The 19,547-nt window shown below is 44.1% G+C and overlaps 1 protein-coding gene across 2 annotated transcripts in view; it reads left to right on the top strand.

The window, feature by feature from the left end:
- TENM4 (teneurin transmembrane protein 4) overlaps nt 1-19,547 on the top strand; it is an 801,941-nt gene that overhangs the window by 678,336 nt on the left and 104,058 nt on the right. For both annotated transcript variants that reach the window (XM_066369554.1, XM_066369563.1), the window contains one exon: nt 15,646-15,862. In XM_066369554.1, the coding sequence (XP_066225651.1) occupies nt 15,646-15,862 (217 nt within the window). The remainder of the gene's footprint in view (nt 1-15,645; nt 15,863-19,547) is intronic.

Below are 19,547 nucleotides of genomic sequence, written 5' to 3'. Positions count from 1 at the left end.
CACTGGAATTTAACCAGACCCCTTTTGATAAAGAGTCTTTCATAAGCTTCAAGGTATGATGATCTCTTTAGGCAGTGTTGCTGCCGTGAAAAATAATCACGGATTGCAACGCAGATAATTGATAGATGCAACCTGGAGGAGAAATTTCAGGGATTCTGAGAACAAAGCTCTCTGTCCTCCTTTCTGCCTATCTCCTCTTGCTGGATGGGAGAGTTCACATAAAGCCATAGAATTTGTTCACCCTTTACACTATCTCTAAACCATGTTTCTTGTGATAACAGATGAGAGAAATTGACCTTTAAAAATCCTGTGTTCTAAGGGACAGATAAAGATTTTGCAAGCCTTTTCAAAGAAGGCACAGAATTTATTATAGCAAATGACAAAAACCTCTCCCAGATGTGTACAGAAGAGGTGCATCCCGCCCTCCGCCCCCCACCCCAGGGCCTCCCGGGTGTTGCTCACAGCCTGCAGCAGAACAGCTCTGTGGCCAGACGGCAGACAGGAGCGAGCTGAGGTTGGCTGATGAGCTGTGGAGTGGGGAGAAGTTAAGCCTGCAGAGAGACGGATGATGGACTTGTTATACACTCTGCGGGACTATCGATTTAAGGAGCCATGCAAACAACTGTGATGCAAAGAGTGTACTAGCCCACAAATTTGACCAACTTGCCCCCAGCTCTGTTTTCATTTCAGCTTGTTCTCATCATCCTTCCAGTCTCTGTTTAAGCATTCTCTCTTCCAGGAAATATCCCCGCCCCCAGCCTGAGCTGGGTCCCCACCTTTGGACTTCTGCAGTCCTCTGCTTCCTTCTTTTCTAGCACTCTGTTGTCTCTGTCTGGCCCACCAAACGTAATCTTTTGGAGGCACAACTCTGTTTTACTCTTGTCTGCCCGTTACCCAACACAGGGCCTGCCAGTCACATGACAGGTGCTAAAAAACAAACAAACAAACAAATAAAAAACCCAGAACAGGCCTGTCCCCTGTGCCTCCCTTCTAAGGAGAGGAATAAGTTCTTGGGGGTAGGGGGGCGCTTCATCACATCCCACAGCTCTCAATTGGCCCTGCCAGACTGATCGATTTGAAATCCTCACAGAAGCATTCATTCATTTTTTACTCATTCAACAAATACAGTGCTTTGTGTGCAAAGCACTATGCCATGCATTTGGGATACAGAAATAAACAGGTCAGTTCCTTCTCTCTGCGGAGGGGGGCGGGATAGAGAAATAGACATAGCTGTGGAAGAGTACCTAACAGCTGGATTGGGAGAAAGATAAGGGACCAGATTCCCAAAGCTGCCACTTTACTGACAGTATGATGATAGATAAATCACATAGCCTAAGCCCCAGTGTGTCCTCATTTGTACCGATGAGAAGCTAGCTGACCACCTTCAACAGAATTCTCATGCTCACCTTTCACAGAATTTCACTTTCTGTGAAAGTTATAGCAGGAAGCCACCAGAGGAGACGGGCCTGGGGCATAGGACCAGCGCGTGGCTGCCAGACAGGTTAGCTGCAGAGGCTGCCCCGCTGACCTTCCCCTTCACAGATGAGGACACTGACATCAGAGAGGGGGGTAAGTCACCCAAGATCCCCCTCCCCTCCACCGGCAAGATCACTGGCAGCTTTTTTTTTTTTTCTGTATTTTTCTGAAGCCGGAAACGGGGAGAGACAGTCAGACAGACTCCCGCATGCGCCCGACCGGGATCCACCCGGCACGCCCACCAGGGGCGACGCTCTGCCCACCAGGGGGCGATGTTCTGCCCCTCCGGGGCATTGCTCTGCCACGACCAGAGCCACTCCAGCGCCTGGGGCAGAGGCCAAGGAGCCATCCCCAGCGCCCGGGCCATCTTTGCTCCAATGGAGCCTCGGCTGCGGGAGGGGAAGAGAGAGACAGAGAGGAAGGAGAGGGGGAGGGGTGGAGAAGCAGATGGGCGCTTCTCCTGTGTGCCCTGGCCGGGAATCGAACCCGGGACTTCCGCACGCCAGGCCAACGCTCTACCACTGAGCCAACCAGCCAGGGCCACTGGCAGCTATTAAGATCACAAAATGATCAGATAGCCATTGCTAAGGCAGGACTGCAAGTTACGGCAGACGACCGCACCCACCCCTGTGTCCCTGCACCTGTCTGCAGAGGGGGCCCCAGGAACAGCCACAGGCATGGGAAGGACTCCAAAATGTTTTACCTGAATCTTTCAGCAACACTGAGAGAATGACAGAACTTCTAATCTCAGTTTTTACATGAATAAATTACATCTCAGACATACGAAGGGACAGGCCCAAGTTCTCACAGCTAGGGAGTGGCAGGCCCAGGAAAAGAAGCGGGGCTTCAGTCCTCTAGCCTGGATTCTTTTTTCTCTCATGTACTCCTGCCCCTAGTTCTCAAGGTCATTTGATACCCACCAGCAGGGTAGACACTGAGCAGGGGTGCAAGAGCAAATGGCATGGCCCTCATACTCAAATTGATAGCACGGAGGTGGAAATGTTAGCAGAAACCAGTACGGCCTGCGGCAGCTCAGCACAGAGGAGGGCCCTTCAAGTTCAAGGGGCACAACTGCATGAACTACTTTGGAATGTTCATTTAGTGCCCAGAGACCTGACCCCTTTTTCTTTTCTTTTTTTGCTCCCTTCCCTTCCCTTCCCTTCCATTTTCCTCCCTCCCTCCCTCCCTCCCTCCCTCCCTTCCTTCCTTCCTTCCTTCCTTCCTTCCTTCCTTTCTCTCTTTCATTTAAATTTCTTTTCTGCCTTTCTTCTGGCCATTTCCTTTCCCTTTGCCCTCACTGCCACCAGAGTCCCCTGCTGGACGTGGCACGGTGTCACCCCTCCCAACCTCGCGGAGCCTGAATGGCCTCTGACTTCTTCCACTTCTCATCACTTTCACAAGTACGGACAGGGAGAGAGGCCTTCAACACTGTGAGGAAAGAGGAAGGTTCAGGGTTGTGGGGATGCTCTTTTCCAAAAGTCAGAGTTTAGAGTTTAAGAGGGTTTTACTGAAAACTTTTCCCATTGATGTTTTGGGAGGTTTGTTTTGTTTTATGGTTTTCTGCTGTGATAGTGAGGGTCTCACAGTGGGAATAGCAAATATATGAAACACGGACTTTTTATAAGTCAACCAACTTGTGTGTAATATACAAGTAAGTAAAATAGAAAGTGCTTGGAAGATGTAAATGTTTCCAAACTGGCCAAAGCCAGAGAACCTCAAAAACTAGATACTGATGTATTTCTCATCTACCTCCAGATTTGCTTTTCTGTCCCCAAAGCATATTTTTTCCTTTTAACATGACTCTTCTAAAATTGTCATCAAGGCCTAAGCAAATTAAACTGGAAGATTCTTTCCTGCCATAGAGCAGTCCTATGCCCTGTCTCAGGAGGCCATATGCCTCATTTGAAAATATAAAGAGGGGTTTGCCTGAAAGCTGGTCTTGTAAACTCAGCCTCTGATAAGAGTTGTATGGGCCCTACTCATTTTCAAAATATGTATGTATCTCATTTAAATATGACTGTCTCGCCCCTGGCTGGGTAGCTCAGTTGGTTGGGGCATTGTCCCAATGTACCAATATTGCAGGTTCAATCCCCAGTCAGGGAGCATACAAGAATCAAGCAATGAAGACATAAATAAGTGAAACAAATTGATATTTCTCTCCCCCCCTCCCTTTTCCTGCCTCTCCCCTCTTCTTCTTCTTCTCTCTCTCTCTCTCTCTAAAATCAATAAATACAAAAAATAGATATGATTGTCTCTATTAGCAGAGGTTTAGCCCACATTTACTACTTAGCAAATATTTGCTGAATGAATGACTAGGGAAAGACAACATAGGAAGTTGTGGGCAGACAGAATTCTTGGCCTGGCATTAATCACTAACCTGTGAAGCATGCAGTGAATGACTCCTCAGTCCCAGGGTCTTTTATAAGAGCACTGAATGTGTACTATCTCCACTTCAGAGAACCCCAGTTTTCAATTCCCCTGAGTTCCCTGCTATCCTAACTTATAAGTATGTTGCTGTGGCCATGCTTCTCTGATTCAGTTCTCCAAGGCCAAGCTGCATGTAGAAAGAGCTGCCTGGAAATGTATGCATAGGGAGGGAGTCACCACAGGGCCAAATGGCAGCTCTGTTATCAGAATACCTGTTCAAAGGAAGTACCTGGCCAGGACCTAATAGCAACTATTATTTCTCAAGCACTTAGGTGCTGGCCATCATGCTAAGGGCTTCACATCCACAATCTCACCGAAACTCCCAGCACCTCCCTGAGCTGGGTCTGATTGTTCGTTTTACAGATGGGCACACTGAAGTGCAAAGCCCATGCTGAGACATTCATTTGCAGCAGGATAGCCAACTAGATCATCACAAAGATGCTCTGACCTCCAGAAACAATAATTTGTTTTTAAAACTCACTGCTGAATCTGTTTTTAAAAAGAAACAAAAAGAAATGTGGGGAAACCCCTATCCCAGAAGCAAGGATGAAGGTGAAAGCCAGAGCAGCAGGCGCTGGGCTACTAGGACGAGCCAGACAGCCCTGCTCTCCAGGAGCTCGTCGCCTGGACACAGAGACGGTCAAAATGACAACCTAGGGGCGAGGAGTGCAGCGGGAGAGGGCGCCCAGCGTGCCAGGAGTATGCAGGCGAGCAGTATTTCAGCAAGGCTCAGAAACTCGTGTCTTCCACTTAATAGTTCCTAAAAAGGCTCTTCAGGACTCCAAGAACCTTTTATACTTCACAGAAACCTGAGTTCCAATCTCTGAGTCAGCTTCTTTGCTGACTGTAAGACCTTGACCAAGTTACTTTACCACTATGAGCATCTGGTTCCTTCTCTCCAATACAAGGGTGACGAGGACAACAGTAGGAAGACTCTAGGACACTTTCCTTAAAAACGTTCCTTCTAAAGCATTTAGCGCAATGCTGACCACTCAGTATACGTGGCAGCTGTGATTATCACCATCGTCATCACCATCATACTTACATTAATAAGTATTGATAGCAATAACTCCTGGCTAGCCTTCCAAGGTGCCACGGAGCAGTGTTTATAAAGACTAGAAAAACTGGCTTCTGGGAACTGTTTTGGTGGTAAACAAGAGCAGGCGAGAGCTAATAAAATTTCAAATTAGCCATGACTTTTCACGGCCCTTCAATTGTGCTAGCTGATTTAATGGTCAATGTCCCTGCTCACTGGGATTGAATAATGGAACATTTCTGCCGAGTTATGGATGCAGCAGCTGAATCTGTCAGGTTAACATCAATAGCAGAATGCAAATAACCCTCAGCTCGGCTGTAATTATGTGTTTATGCAACGTCTGATAGGCAGCATGAGAAAGCATGACGGAGCCTGCCAACTGTCAGAGAAGACAGGTGCCTTGCTAGGCAGTTAGCTGGTGTATATGAAAACAAGGACAGGAGCCACAAGTTAGGACCCAGGACTGCTAGAGTGAGGAGAGACCTTTCCACTTCCCAGGATGAATCTGGCAGGTGAACAGACAGAAGAAAAATGGCCCTCCACTTTAGTGAGCCTGTTCTTGGTTCGGGGTTGTCCCAGCAGAGCCCAAGCTCTACGTCGATCAGGCATCCCTGATTCGACTTCGCAGTGGGACACTCCTGCTTCTCAGCAGGGCTGGCAGCCTCTTTGAGACTACTCTTGAGGCGGCTATGAGAATACTACTGATAAGTGCCAACACTAACTGCCACCGGAGGAAAGACACGACCGACACAGACTTAGTTGCAATAATCACACGGGCAATTTATTACTCACAAATCCTTTTGGCGTGCCTGGGTGCAGCTTAAGGGGGCCCTGTCGGCGTGCTCCTCTCAGATATCTTTGGTCAGAGCTCAGAGCCTCGTGGAGACAGTTCACGTTCACTTTGGGGTCTGGGCGACTACCACAGCAGGGGGCCCCTTGGCTTTAGTACCTTTTCTGGCCAGTGCCTTCTAACAGGTGTCAATCTACAGGATTATCACCTCAAACCACCTTTTTGGGAGTTCCTTGCAGGGGACCCCTTTTATGTTAATCTACTGAAATGTTCACATCAAACCACTTTTTAAGATGTTCTTATTTACGTTACAAAGTTATGACATCAAGCCACTTCTTATCTAGGTATAACTTCACACACACGCTAACTGGGCCCTGCTCGAAAGCCAGAGTCTGTTCATCACATCTGCACCCACTATATTAATTCCTATCCAGACGGCATAACTTTAATTTCCTTAATAATTTTTTGTTGTTGTTGTTGTTGTTGTTGTTATAAAGGTCTTGATTTTAATTTTTTTTTCTTTTATAATAATTTTATTTTTTTAATGGGGTGACATCATTAAATCAGGATACATATATTCAAAGATAACAAGTCCAGGTTATCTTGTCGTTCAATTATGTTGCATACCCACCACCCAAAGTCAAATTGTCCTCTGTCACCTTCTATCTTGTTTTCTTTGTGCCCCTCCCCACCCCCTTTCCCTCTCCCATTCCCCCCTCCCCCCCGTAACCACCACACTCTTATCAATGTCTCTTAGTTTCACTATTATGTCCCACCTACGTATGGAATAATACAGTTCCTGTTTTTTTCTGATTTACTTATTTCGCTTCGTATCATGTTATCAAGATCCCACCATTTTGCTGTAAATGTTCCGATGTCATCATTTCTTATGGCTGAGTAGTATTCCATAGTGTATATGTGCCACATCTTCTTTATCCAGTCATCTATTGATGGGCTTTTTGGTTGTTTCCATGTCCTGGCCACTGTGAACAATGCTGCAATAAACATGGGGCTGCATGTGTCTTTACGTATCAATGTTTCTGAGTTTTTGGGATATATACCCAGTAGAGGGATTGCTGGGTCATAAGGTAGTTCTATTTTCAGTTTTTTGAGGAACCACCATACTTTCTTCCATAATGGTTGTACTACTTTACATTCCCACCAACAGTGTATGAGGGTTCCTTTTTCTCCACAGCCTCTCCAACATTTGCTATTACCTGTCTTGCTAATAACAGCTAATCGAACAGGTGTGAGGTGGTATCTCATTGCCGTTTTGATTTGCATTTCTCTAATAGCTAAAGAAGATGAGCATCTTTTCATATATCTGTTGGCCATTTGTATTTCTTCCTGGAAGAAGTGTCTATTCATATCCTCTTCCCATTTTTTTATTGGATTGTTTGTTTGTTTGTTTGTTGTTGAGTTTTATGAGTTCTTTGTATATTTTGGATATTAGGCCCTTATCTGAGCTGTTGTTTGAAAATATCATTTCCCATTTAGTTGGCTTTCTGTTTATTTTGTTATCAGTTTCTCTTGCTGAGCAAAAACTTCTTAGTCTGATGTAGTCCCATTCATTGATTTTTGCCTTCACTTCTCTTGCCTGTGGAGTCAAATTCATAAAATGCTCTTTAAAACCAAGGTCCATGAGTTGAGTACCTATGTCTTCTTCTATGTACTTAATTGTTTCAGGTCTTATGTTTAGATCTTTGATCCATTTTGAGTTAATTTTTGTACAGGGGGAGAGACTGTAGTCCAGTTTCATTCTTTTGCATGTGGCTTTCCAGTTTTCCCAGCACCATTTATTGAAGAGGCTTTCTTTTCTCCATTGTGTGTTGTTGGCCCCTTTATCAAAAATTATTTGACTATATAAATGTGGTTTTATTTCTGGACTTTCTATTCTGTTCCATTGGTCTGATTGTCTATTTTTCTGCCAATACCATGCTGTTTTGATTGTCGTGGCCCTATAATATAGTTTGAAGTCAGGTATTGTAATGCCCCCAGCTTCATTCTTTTTCTTTAGGATTGCTTTGGCTATTCGGGGTTTTTTATACTTCCATATAAATCTGATGATTTTTTGCTCTATTTCTTTAAAAAACGTCATTGGAAGTTTGATGGGAATTGCATTAAATTTGTATATTGCTTTGGGTAATATAGCCATCTTGATTATATTTATTCTTCCTAGCCAAGAACAAGGTATATTCTTCCATCTCATTATATCTTTCGATTTCCCTTAACAATGGTTTATAGTTTTCATTATATAAGTCCTTTACATTCTTTGTTATGTTTATTCCTAAGTATTTTATTTTTTTTGTTGCAATCGTGAAGGGGATTATTCTTTTGAGTTCCTTCTCAGTTGTTTCATTGTTGGCATATAGAAAGGCTATTGACTTCTGTATGTTAATTTTGTATCCTGCGACCTTACTGTATTGGCTTATTGTTTCTAGTAGTCTTTTTGTGGATTCTTTGGGGTTTTCGATGTATAGGATCATATCATCTGCAAAAAGTGATACCTTTACTTCTTTTACGATATGGATGCCTTTTATTTCTTTGTCTTGTCTGATTGCTCTGGCTAGAACTTCTAGTGCCACATTAAATAAGAGTGGAGAGAGTGGACAACCCTGTCTTGTTCCTGATTTAAGGGGGAAAGCCTTCAGTTTAGTGCCATTTAATATGATGTTAGCTGATGGTTTATCATATATGGCCTTTATCATGTTGAGATATTTTCCTTCTATACCCATTTTGTTGAGAGTCTTAAACATAAAATTGTGTTGTATTTTATCGAAAGCCTTTTCTGCGTCTATTGATAAGATCATGTGGTTTTTGTTCTTTGTTTTGTTGATATGGTGTATTACGTTAACCGTTTTACGTATGTTGAACCATCCTTGAGATTCTGGGATGAATCCCACTTGATCATGATGTATTATTTTTTTAATATGTTGTTGTATTCGATTTGCTAGTATTTTGTTTAGTATTTTAGCATCTGTATTCATTAGAGATATTGGTCTGTAGTTTTCTTTTTTTGTGCCATCCTTGCCTGGTTTTGGTATGAGGGTTATGTTGGCCTCATAAAATGTGTTTGGAAGTATTGCTTCTTCTTCAATTTTTTGGAAGACTTTGAGTAGAATAGGAACCAAGTCTTCTTTGAATGTTTGATAAAATTTGCTTGTATAGCCGTCAGGGCCTGGACTTTTATTTTGGGGGAGGTTTTTAATGGTTTTTTCTATTTCTTCTTTACTGATAGGTCTGTTTAGGCTTTCTGCTTCTTCTTGACTCAGTCTAGGAAGGTTGTATTGTTCTAGGAATTTATCCATTTCTTCTAGGTTGTTGAATTTAGTGGCATAAAGTTTTTCATAGTATTCTACAATAATTCTTTGTATATCTACGGTGTCCGTGGTGATTTCTCCTCTTTCATTTTGGATTTTGTTTATATGAGTTCTTTCTCTTTTTTCCTTGGTAAGTCTTGCCAAGGGTTTGTCAATTTTGTTGATCTTTTCAAAGAACCAGCTCCTTGTTCTATTAATTTTTTCTATAGTTTTTCTGTTCTCTAATTCATTTATTTCTGCTCTGATTTTTATTATCTCCTTTCTTCGGCTGGTTTTGGGTTGTCTTTGTTCTTCTTTTTCTAGTTCCTTAAGGTGGGAAGTTAAATGGTTCACTTGGGCTCTCTCTTGTTTGTTCATATATGCCTGAAGTGATATGAACTTCCCTCTTATTACTGCTTTTGCTGCATCCCATAGATTCTGATATGTCGTATTGTCATTTTCATTAGTCTGTATATATCTTTTGATCTCTGCACTTATTTCTTCTTTGACCCATTCATTTTTTAAAAGTATGTTGTTTAGTTTCCACATTTTTGTGGGATTTTTTCCCTCTTTTTTGCAGTTGAATTCTAGTTTCAAGGCTTTATGATCAGAAAATATGCTTGGTACAACTTCAATTTTTCTGAATTTGCTGATGTTGTTTTTGTGGCCCAACATATGGTCAATTCTTGAGAATGATCCATGTACACTGGAGAAAAATGTATACTCAGTCACTTTGGGATGAAATGTCCTGTAGATGTCTATCATATCCAGGTGCTCTAGTGTTTTGTTTAAGGCCACTATGTCTTTGTTGATTCTCTGTTTGGATGACCGATCTAGAGCCGTCAGCGGTGTATTGAGGTCTCCAAGTATGATTGTGTTTTTGTCAGTTTTTGTTTTAAGGTCAATAAGTAGCTGTCTTATATATTTTGGTGCTCCTTGGTTTGGTGCATATATATTAAGAATTGTTATGTCTTCTTGATTCAGTGTCCCCTTAGCCATTATGAAATGGCCATTTCTGTCTCTGAGTACTTTTCCTGTCTTGTAGTCATCATTATCTGATATGAGTATTGCTACACCTGCTTTTTTTTGGATGTTATTTGCTTGGAGTATTGTTTTCCAGCCTTTCACTTTGAATTTGTTTTTATCCTTGTTACTTAGATGAGTTTCCTGTAGGCAGCATACAGTTGGATTTTCTTTTTTAATCCATTCTGCTACTCTGTGCCTTTTTATTGGTGAGTTTAATCTGTTTACATTTAGTGTAATTATTGATTCTTGTGAGTTCCCTATTGCCATTTTATATCTTGCTTTCTGTTAGTTTTGTGTCTTGTTTGATCCTTCTCTTTCGTTTTTCTATCTTTTGTTTTTATTTGGTTGTATTCCATACATCTTTCCTCTGTTGCTATCTTTTTTATCTCATGTGCTTCTGTGGTGGTTTTTTCAATGGTGGTTACCATTGAGTAATGAAAAGGGTCCCTATCCTGTTCATTGTAGCGAACTATTTTGTGAGTACTTTTGCACTCCATCATCCTTTGCTACTGTTAATCTCCATCTTCTCCCCCTCTTTCTTTTTGTTGTTGTCACAGTTTAAATTTGGTTTTATTGTGTTCTTCTTGGAGCTTTTACTTGTGGCTCTGTTTTTTTTTTTGTTCTTTGTATCTGATTGGAGAACCCCCTTTAGTAATTCCTGGAGTGGGGGTTTTCTGATGATAAATTCCCTCATCTTTTCTGTATCTGTGAATGTTTTTATTTCTCCTTCATATTTGAAGGATAGCTTTGATGGGTATAGTATTCGTGGCTGAAAGTTCCTCTCTTTCAGGACTTTAAATATTGGGGTCCACTCTTTTCTAGCTTGTAGAGTTTCTGCTGAGAAATCTGATGATAATCTAATGGGCCTTCCTTTATATGTTGTATTCTTCTTTTCCCTGGCTGCCTTGAGAATTTTTTCTTTGCTGTTGGTTTGTGTCAATTTCATTATGATATGCCTTGGAGTAGGTTTGTTGGGGTTAAGAAAACTCAGAGTTCTGTTTGCTTCTTGAACTTGAGGCTTTAGTTCTTTCCACAGGCTTGGGAAGTTCTCATCTATTATTTGTTTGAGTATGTTCTCCATTCCATTTTCTCTCTCTTCTCCCTCTGTTATACCTATTATTCTTATGTTATTCTTTTTGATGGAGTCAGATAATTCTTGTAGGGCTATCTCATTTTTTTTAATTTTTGAGTCTCTTTCTTCTTCTCTCTGCTGTGCCTCAAGTTGCTTGTCTTCTATTTCACTAATCCTCTCTTCTATCTGACCTGTTCTATTAGCTAAGCTTGTTATTTCGTTTTTCAGCTCATGAATTGAGTTTTTCATCTCTGTTTGATTTGTTTTTATAGTTTCAATTTCCTTGGACATATATTCTTTGTGTTTATTGAGTTGTTTTCTGAGCTCCCTAAATTGTCTTTCTGTGTTTTCTTGTATATCTCGGAGGATTTTTAGGATTTCTATCTTGAATTCTCTGTCATTTAGCTCCAAGGTTTCCAATATATTAAATTTTTTCTCCATAGATTTTTCCTCATCTAGCTGTGTTACCTCTCTTTCTTTTGTATCCATGATATTCGATTTTCTCTTCCTTAATGGCATCTGAGGGTGGTTTTGTTGATAGTATTAATGAGATTTAATAAAGAATAAAAAGTTAAAAAAATAATAAAAAAGAATAAAAAATCAAAAATAGTTGTTTTTTTTTAAAAAAAAATTAATCATGAAATAAAGAAAAATAAATTAAAATAAAATTTTTTTAAAAAAAGGAAATTATTCCCCCCCTCCTTTTTTCCTCTCCTCTCCTCTCCCCTCTTTCTTGAGAAAATCTTGTGGTGAACTGTGAATTATAACAAACAATGCCTGTGATGGAGGGCCTGAATTGGGGAAAAGTAATAAAGGGGCAAAAAAAAAAAAAAAAGAAAAGAAAAACGAGAAAAAGAAAAAAAAAAAGAAAAAAAAAGAGCGTATGGACCCACAAAAAGCAAATAAGGAAAAAATTTGGGTCAAGAATAAAATGATTTGCTTTTAGGTGTTGGTTGTCTAAGAGTTATGATGAGAGGAATAAGAGGAAAACGGAAAAATGGGGAGACAAATTAAAAAATTACTATTGTATTTAGTGGAACAAGAACTAGATAAAATGGAGAGCCAGGGATGGGAGCACTGCTAGTGAGTTAAAAAGGTGAAGTAAACCCCCCCCCCAAAATGCCACAAACATAAGTTTGAGTCCCAGATAAGATAATTTGTTTGTTATTGAGGTTTGAATGAGAGGAGATGTAAAGGAGAAAGGAAGAAACTAATATAGAGGGAGAAAAGAAAGAGAGAGAGAGAAAAAAAGAGGGAACCACTAATAGAAGAAAAAAGAAAGGAGAGAGAGAGAGAGAGAGAGTTAAGGGTTTTGGAGTGCAACCCTCATAGAGAGAAAGGAAGAGAAGAGAAAAGATAATGGGAGATGTAACACTTATGGGTAGTGTAGTTCAAGGAGAGGAGAGAGTAAGACCGGCAGAGAGTTAATCGGCCAAATTGGAGGAGGAAAAAAAGTATCAAGAATGAAGATAAGAGAAACAAACGAACAAATATAATAAAATGGGATAGGTTATAAAGTCTGCAGATTATTCTTGATTTTGAGAGGTTATCTTCTTGCTTTTTCTTTTCTCTCCCTCTTCCTGGTCGGTGACTCTGTACCCCGGGTTCTGCCCCTCTGGCACGCTCAGGTAGAGGTTTGCAGTTGATAAGTCTCTATGGCAATGTCATGTATTGTGCTTTAGTCTCGTTGGCAGTCGAGGCTATTAGCATTTATAGGCTCCGACAGTGAGAGAGTCCGTGTTCCTGGAGCCTTTCTCCTAGTCTTTCCTTCCTCAATTAGTAGCCTGATAATCCAGCTATGGGGTTGCTGCTGCCTCTGCCTGGATAGTAAGAGGCTCAAAGAGCTGGCAACTCCCCACTCTATTTCCACTCAGCACAGGGCTCTGGGTAAGGCTCAGTCAGTCAGAGCTGCTAGCATAATCAGGCGGGCTTTCCGCCCACTCAAAGACCTCTGGCTCTGCCACTCTGTCCGGTAACACAGGCGGGCGCCCACTTCCGGGGCGCTTGGAGGAAACTCTCACTCACTGGCTGCACGCGCAGACCAGGATATCCGGCCAGCAGTCTCACGCTCTGAGTGAAACCCCCAACCGCAGGGAAAAGTTGCAGCGTTGGAATTGAGTCTCGCTCCGTCCCCGTGTGCGGCTTTTGCAAGGCGCTGGGGTGGCCCGAGATTCTGCTTTGGCCCACACAAAGGCCCCTGACTCTGCCCCTCTGTGCGATAACATGGGCGCGCACTGCCGAGGCACTCGGAGGAATCTCTCATTCACTATCTGCACGCGCAAACCCGGATATGAGGCCGGCCGCGTTTCCCTCTGAGTGAAACCCCCAGCAGCACGGAAAATTTCCACCGTTGGAATTAGTTCTCACTCCCTCCCATGCGTGGCTTTCCCAGGGCGCTGGGGCTGCCCAGAGACTCTGCCCTCGGCCCACAGAAAGGCCTCTGACCCTGCCTCTCCGTGGGGCAACACGGGCACCCACTCTCGGGAATTATTTTTAATATTATATTTTAATTGCTTTTATACATCTTCCACACTTTCTACACTTCTATATATTTAACCACGATAACATTATATTACTACAACAAGGGATGTAAAGGAGACTTACCCCTTTACCTGTGCCCAGTACTCTGCTAGATGTGAGGACATATTTATTTAGGTCACAAATACTTATGTGACACTTATTCTTCCCCTCAGAAGAGATATAAGAAACTGAAGCCAGAGAGTTTAAGTTAACTTGCCCAAGGTCACACAGTAGGAAGTTTCAGAGCCAGGATTTGACCCCAGACAGTGTGGCTCTGGAATCCATACTCTTTACACTGTGTTGCCCTCAGGGAGGGTATAAGGTCTTAGATACCAGGCAGAAGTAAGCAAGAGATAAAAGGGATATTGGTCTCTAATTTATTAGGGTGAAAAACACCTTGGTTTCAGGGAGATCAAGGAACTTGCCTGAGGCCACCCACCCCTGAGGTGAATAAGGAGGCTTAGGGGTGCTGCTTATGGGGCTGGGACTTCCTGTCTAGTCAAAGCATATGCAGTAGTGCTGTGGTGGGCAGCATCTATATTGCAAACCCACCAAGACAGAGGTGAGGGAGGCATGTCAGTAATGAGACTGGGGCTCAGAGTAAGTACAGAAACTCAACCTGGAAGTTGAACTTCAGCTTCCAAGCCTCATCGGTCCTCCACCATGTTTGTTAAACAGAGTAAAGATAATGGTTTTCTGGCTTTTATGAACTACCATTTGGTTTTGTTTCCTTATTCATTTGTTAATTCATTGAATTTGCATTCATTTATTTATTTAATAGTTCATATTTTAAACACTTGTACTTAGTGCTGAGGATCCAACCGAGATAACCAGGATAGGATCTAGGCCCCCGGGTGGCGGGGGAGTTTGCCTGAAGCCACAAGCCAGTAAGCAGGAGAGGCAGAGTTTGATCCTCGCCCCCCTCCCCACCGCCCCAGGAACACAGGTCCTTAGACTCTCCTCTGCCTGCAGAGCACACAGACTGTAAGCCCTGGGCTTTTTCTGCCCCTCACTTGGGGCAGCCTCTGATCCCTGGGTCTGTTATCTGTTTTAAGTAAGTGTATTGTGTGCCTGTAAAATTACTTTGGGATGATGCAAGCAAAAATCTGTGATCCAGTGGAATTTCTATCTTTGAACTTTGGGAAGCTGGAAATTGTAATATTATTTTCAGCCCTGAAGAAATCCATCCATGTGGTAAAGAGAATTTCCCGCTAATGACTGCTTGGCCAGAGGGTAGAAACCATCGTAAACTCAGAGAGCACCCACCCCCCTACCCCCACCCCGCCTGCCAGGAGGCAGATCCCAGCCTGCATGTCCTTACCTCACTGGGGAGAGGCCCAGGATTCTGGTGCCTTCCTGGCACTGCTTCTTCCTCACCGCCAAAAGCCAATCAACTGCCAGGTCTTAATGTTTTTACCTCTTAAATGTCTCTCAAAACCACCCACTTCTTCCAGTCCTTACAATTAGCACTCTAGTCTCAGCAACCATTATTTTTCCCTGTCACCCACCAGGGAGCCCCTAGCTTTCACTCCCTGCTTAAGACCTTTCAGTAGCTCCCATTGTCCCTGGGGTAAAATGCAAACCCTAACCTGCCCCAACCCCCAGGCCAAACAGTGTGCTCCCGCCAGCCTCTGCAGCCTGCCTTTATCCCCCAGCCCTCACCTTCGGAGCCCAGCCCGAACTTAGCCACTTCCATGTCCAATGGCGTCTCTTACCACTGGGCCTTCATCTATGTATATAATGCCTTCTATCTCTTTGAAAAAACAATAGCACATATCCACTGTACACTTACTCACCTGTCTCTCCTGTAAGACTAGTGGGTTGGGGGCAGACCTGAAGCACCCGGTTCTCCTTGGTTCCCAGCAGAGGTCTTGGCTTATATCAGGCACTTAATAAAGGTTTTCATGAATGGAAAATACAGAAGTGAATGAAGGTATTGTGGACAAATGTGACTGATTGAACATAGTCATATCAACCTCATGCTCTGTCACCTCTGCAGATGGCTTGGTGGACTGCATGGACCCTGACTGCTGCCTCCAGCCCCTCTGTCATGTCAACTCACTGTGCCTGGGCTCCCCTGACCCACTGGACATCATCCAGGAGACACAGGCCCCTGTATCCCAGCAGAACCTGCACTCCTTCTATGACCGCATCAAGTTCCTTGTGGGCAGGGACAGCACACACATCATCCCCGGGGAGAACCCCTTTGACGGAGGGTGAGTCCCCTGAATCACCCCCAGGGCAACATGGGGGGGTGGGGGTGGGGGAGACCAGGAGGGTGGGCATGGAAGGCTCTTGATGGAAGCAAGGCAGAAGAGCAGCCTCAGAGACCAGCAAGACCAGCATTTGGAAAAATGCTACCCAAGGCTTTTGGAATTTCTATGAGCAAAGTTTTGTTGTTCCTGCTGGGTGATAGATGGGGAGAATGAGAAATTAGGGGTCCAGGGGGAATCTTGGATCAATACCCACTTTGCAGTCAGCTATTACTGATTCTGTGGTCTCCAGATGAGCTGAAAGGTTTTAACACTGTTCACCATCAGAAATCATGTCCAGAAGACTTGTTAGACTGGGGGTGGCGTACACCTGCTGGTATCTGAAGCCATATTCCCGTGCATTCTTTTACAAGTTTCATTCATTGGATGTTGTTTTTTTCTTCTGAGGTCTACTCTCTGCCAAGCCCTGTGCTGGAATCAGAGAGATGAGTGGAGCACAGCCGCTGCTCAGTGGGCACTCACAGTTCACCACTACGGGAACGAAAAAGAGACAGTTCCAGTGTGGTAGGCCAGAAACATGCCCGCAGGGGACCCTGGGACCATAGAGGAGGTGCTCCTGGGTAGGGGGAAGGCCATTACTTAAGAACTGAGCCTGAAAGATGAGAAATAGCTAGGTAAGGGAAGGAGAGCGTGACCCAGGGAGAAGGAACAGATGGTGCAGAAACCCAGGAGCATGAAAGGGCACAGGAGCCAGCAAAAGACTGCTCCCTGTTCCTTGCTGCCCAGATCAGGGTCTGTGAACTAGGAAAAGGTATCCCAGATGGAGGGATTTATAATAATTTCTCTTGAATGTCTTCCAATGTAATAATGTGTCATGTATGCAGAGGTTTCTCCTAAAGTCAGCACAGTTTAATTGAGCAGTCACAGGGTATGTACCTTCTACATTCATGACTCCTCGGCTGGTGATCCCTGCCCAAGGGGACAGTGGTGTAGGGGCGTGGGGTAGGAATGGCGAAGGACATCCTCGAGTTCTGTGTAGAGGGGGAAATCAGCAGGGCTTCGGCACGGGTTGGGCCTGAGGGATGCTGGAGTTAGATGCCTAGGTAGATGGTTGCACCCTCCCTGAGTTGGGGAGCAGAGCAGGGTCGGGAGCAAGGTGGTCAGCTCCACTTGAGCACAAGCAGGGCAAGGAAGGGACATACCTCAGTAGGACACCCAACGGGGAAATTCTGTTTGTAGTTCATACGCAAATCTGGAGCTCACAGGGAGGTGAGGGCTGGAGGCTGTGATTTGGGAGCCGTCAACAAACAAGCAGGAGTTGGCACCATGAGCACATATAAGTTTGCTCAAGGAGAAGGTGGAGGGGAGAAGAGCAGGGAACTCAGAAGCAATCCGGGGAACCGCCCAGTCCCAGTGCCTGGTGTTATCATCCCCAGAGTATAACTGGGACTCCGAGGAGAAGGTCTCGCTCCTGGGACGTGGTGGAGCCAAACTCACAGCAGGGCCTTCAGACTCCAGGGCCCATGGTTTCCCCCACCCAGCCCTTTCCCGCAGGAGCAAGGACAAGACGGGGAACTGAAGTGAGGAAGGTGCTCTGAGCCCAACCAGAGAGGCAGGATACAAGTGTACAAAAGTGTTCAAACCAGAACCTTTGTAGAGATGAAGGCACTTTATAGTCCCCACCCTGCAGCCTACCCCGAGAAGAGTGAAAACCTCAGAGATTCAGTGACCTTCCCAAATTGAATGGCTAGTCAAGTGGGAGAGCCAGGAACAGAAATAGAGTTAGGAAAAACCCTTTATCTTGACCAGAAATGCTCTTTCGTCTCCAGGAAAGAGGCCTCCGGCTCTCTTACTCACTCGTACGACTTTGAATGTACGCATGGGGCCTTCCCATGGTGTGAGTTCTAGAGCAACCGGAAATATAAATACAGGGGGCAAAAGCAGATTAACAGTTGTGAGTATACCAAACAGAGTTTATTCTTATATTATTACTTACTGATCATTATATTATTTTCCATACAAACCACTGTAAACCTACTTTGCTCCATCCTGTATTATTCCAACCAAGGGGAATATTACTTTCTCAGCCTTTCCTGACTGGACTCATTATGGGATCTGATGAGGGCTGTGGCTGGTTGGCTCCCAGTGGCTATTCTGCTCACAGGGTCGCCTTGCCATGCCAGCCATATCCGTGCCAGCGGGGACCATGCACCCCTGTATGTTCTCTGGTCGCTCACCACGCCTGCTGCTTACATGCCTGAGTCCCGGTGGGGCCTGCACAGGGATTCCAGTGTTGCGGCTCTCACAGGCCTGGCCTGCCTCAAGGAGCCTGTCAAGTGGGTGGCTTGAGAAACCTGTACCAGGAGAAACGGACCCATCAGCAGAAGGGAAGCGTCAGGCCCACACGTGCCTTAGAGCCTGACTCTGCCCCTGCTGGATGCACGGCTCTGGGCAAGTGGCTTAATATACCAGATATGTAGATGTCAGTCAGCCCTCTAAACGGAGTGCTCCGGGACAGGACTACACCATGTTAATCATTTTAGCACTGAGTTGCTCAAGACAAATATGCATAGATATTGCCTTGCACAATGAAGAAGTGGAAGGAAGGAAGGAAGGAAGGAAGGAAGGAAGGAAGGAAGGAAGGAAGGAAGGAAGGAAGGAAGGAAGGAAGGAAGGAAGGAAGGAGAGAGGGAGGGATGGAGGAAGGGGCAGTAGGAAGGAGGATGGATGGATACATTATCTAGTTTATTTAATTTTATACTGTGGATTCAGAGTCCAAAGAGGTTAAATCATCTACTGAAAATCACATTACAGATTAGTAGCAGAAGCAGGAGTAGAAGTCAGCAGCTCCAACATCATTGTTTCTATATCTGTACCTCCAGTTAAATTACAGATGCTTCCAAAGAAGAGACCGTTCAACTCTTCAAACCTCAAATACTGGACTACAGTATTTGCTCTACAAATGAAGGCATAATGGGAGCTTCCAAATGAAACTATAAACATTTCTTTTACCTCCCACTTTCCTGAGTTTTACATCCCTGCTCCTCCCTGATATAGATTCAGAGGAAACAGCTGTCCGTCACGACTAAGTATCCCCAAATAGATTGTTATGCAAAACAAGCCCAAGTGACTGAACACCTAGAAGCAGGAGCCAGCAGATGCTTTTCTCCTTGGACTTGCCCCCTTGATGTTCCATGACCTCGATCTGGGCCAGTGAGAGAGTGTGCTTATTTGCATGGTTGGGAGAAAGCAAAATCGGTGCCTGGGTGCGGGTTGTTGCTTGCTTTCCTCCTGTGCGAAGGGATGTGGAATAACAGGAAGTGCCCAGAGTGTGAGTCTTGGCTTTCCTTCCCACTAGCTGTATGTGACATCAGGGTAATGATTTAACCTTTGTGCACCTGCCTCCAATTATACATTGGCAATACAAGCAACTATTCATAAACACCGCTGAAAGTGTTAACTTAAATAAAGCCCCTAGCACAGGGCTTGATACCCAGGTGATCAGGAAGTAGTGGCTTTTATGGCAGCAGCCTGACCTCGTGAAAATAGCATGAGTTCTGGAATTAGACAGACCTGCATTTAAAGTCAGATGCATCCACTTACTAGCTATGTGACCTTGGGGAAATGCCCTAACTTCTCTGAGCTCTAATTTCCTCATCTGTAAGAGTGGAGTAATAATGTCTGTTTC

This window comes from Saccopteryx leptura, chromosome 1 (assembly GCF_036850995.1).
Source record: "Saccopteryx leptura isolate mSacLep1 chromosome 1, mSacLep1_pri_phased_curated, whole genome shotgun sequence".
In the NCBI taxonomy this organism is placed as follows: Eukaryota; Metazoa; Chordata; class Mammalia; order Chiroptera; family Emballonuridae; genus Saccopteryx; species Saccopteryx leptura.
Note: the sequence above shows the minus strand (reverse complement) of the source record. Positions and strands in the feature narration are given on the sequence as shown.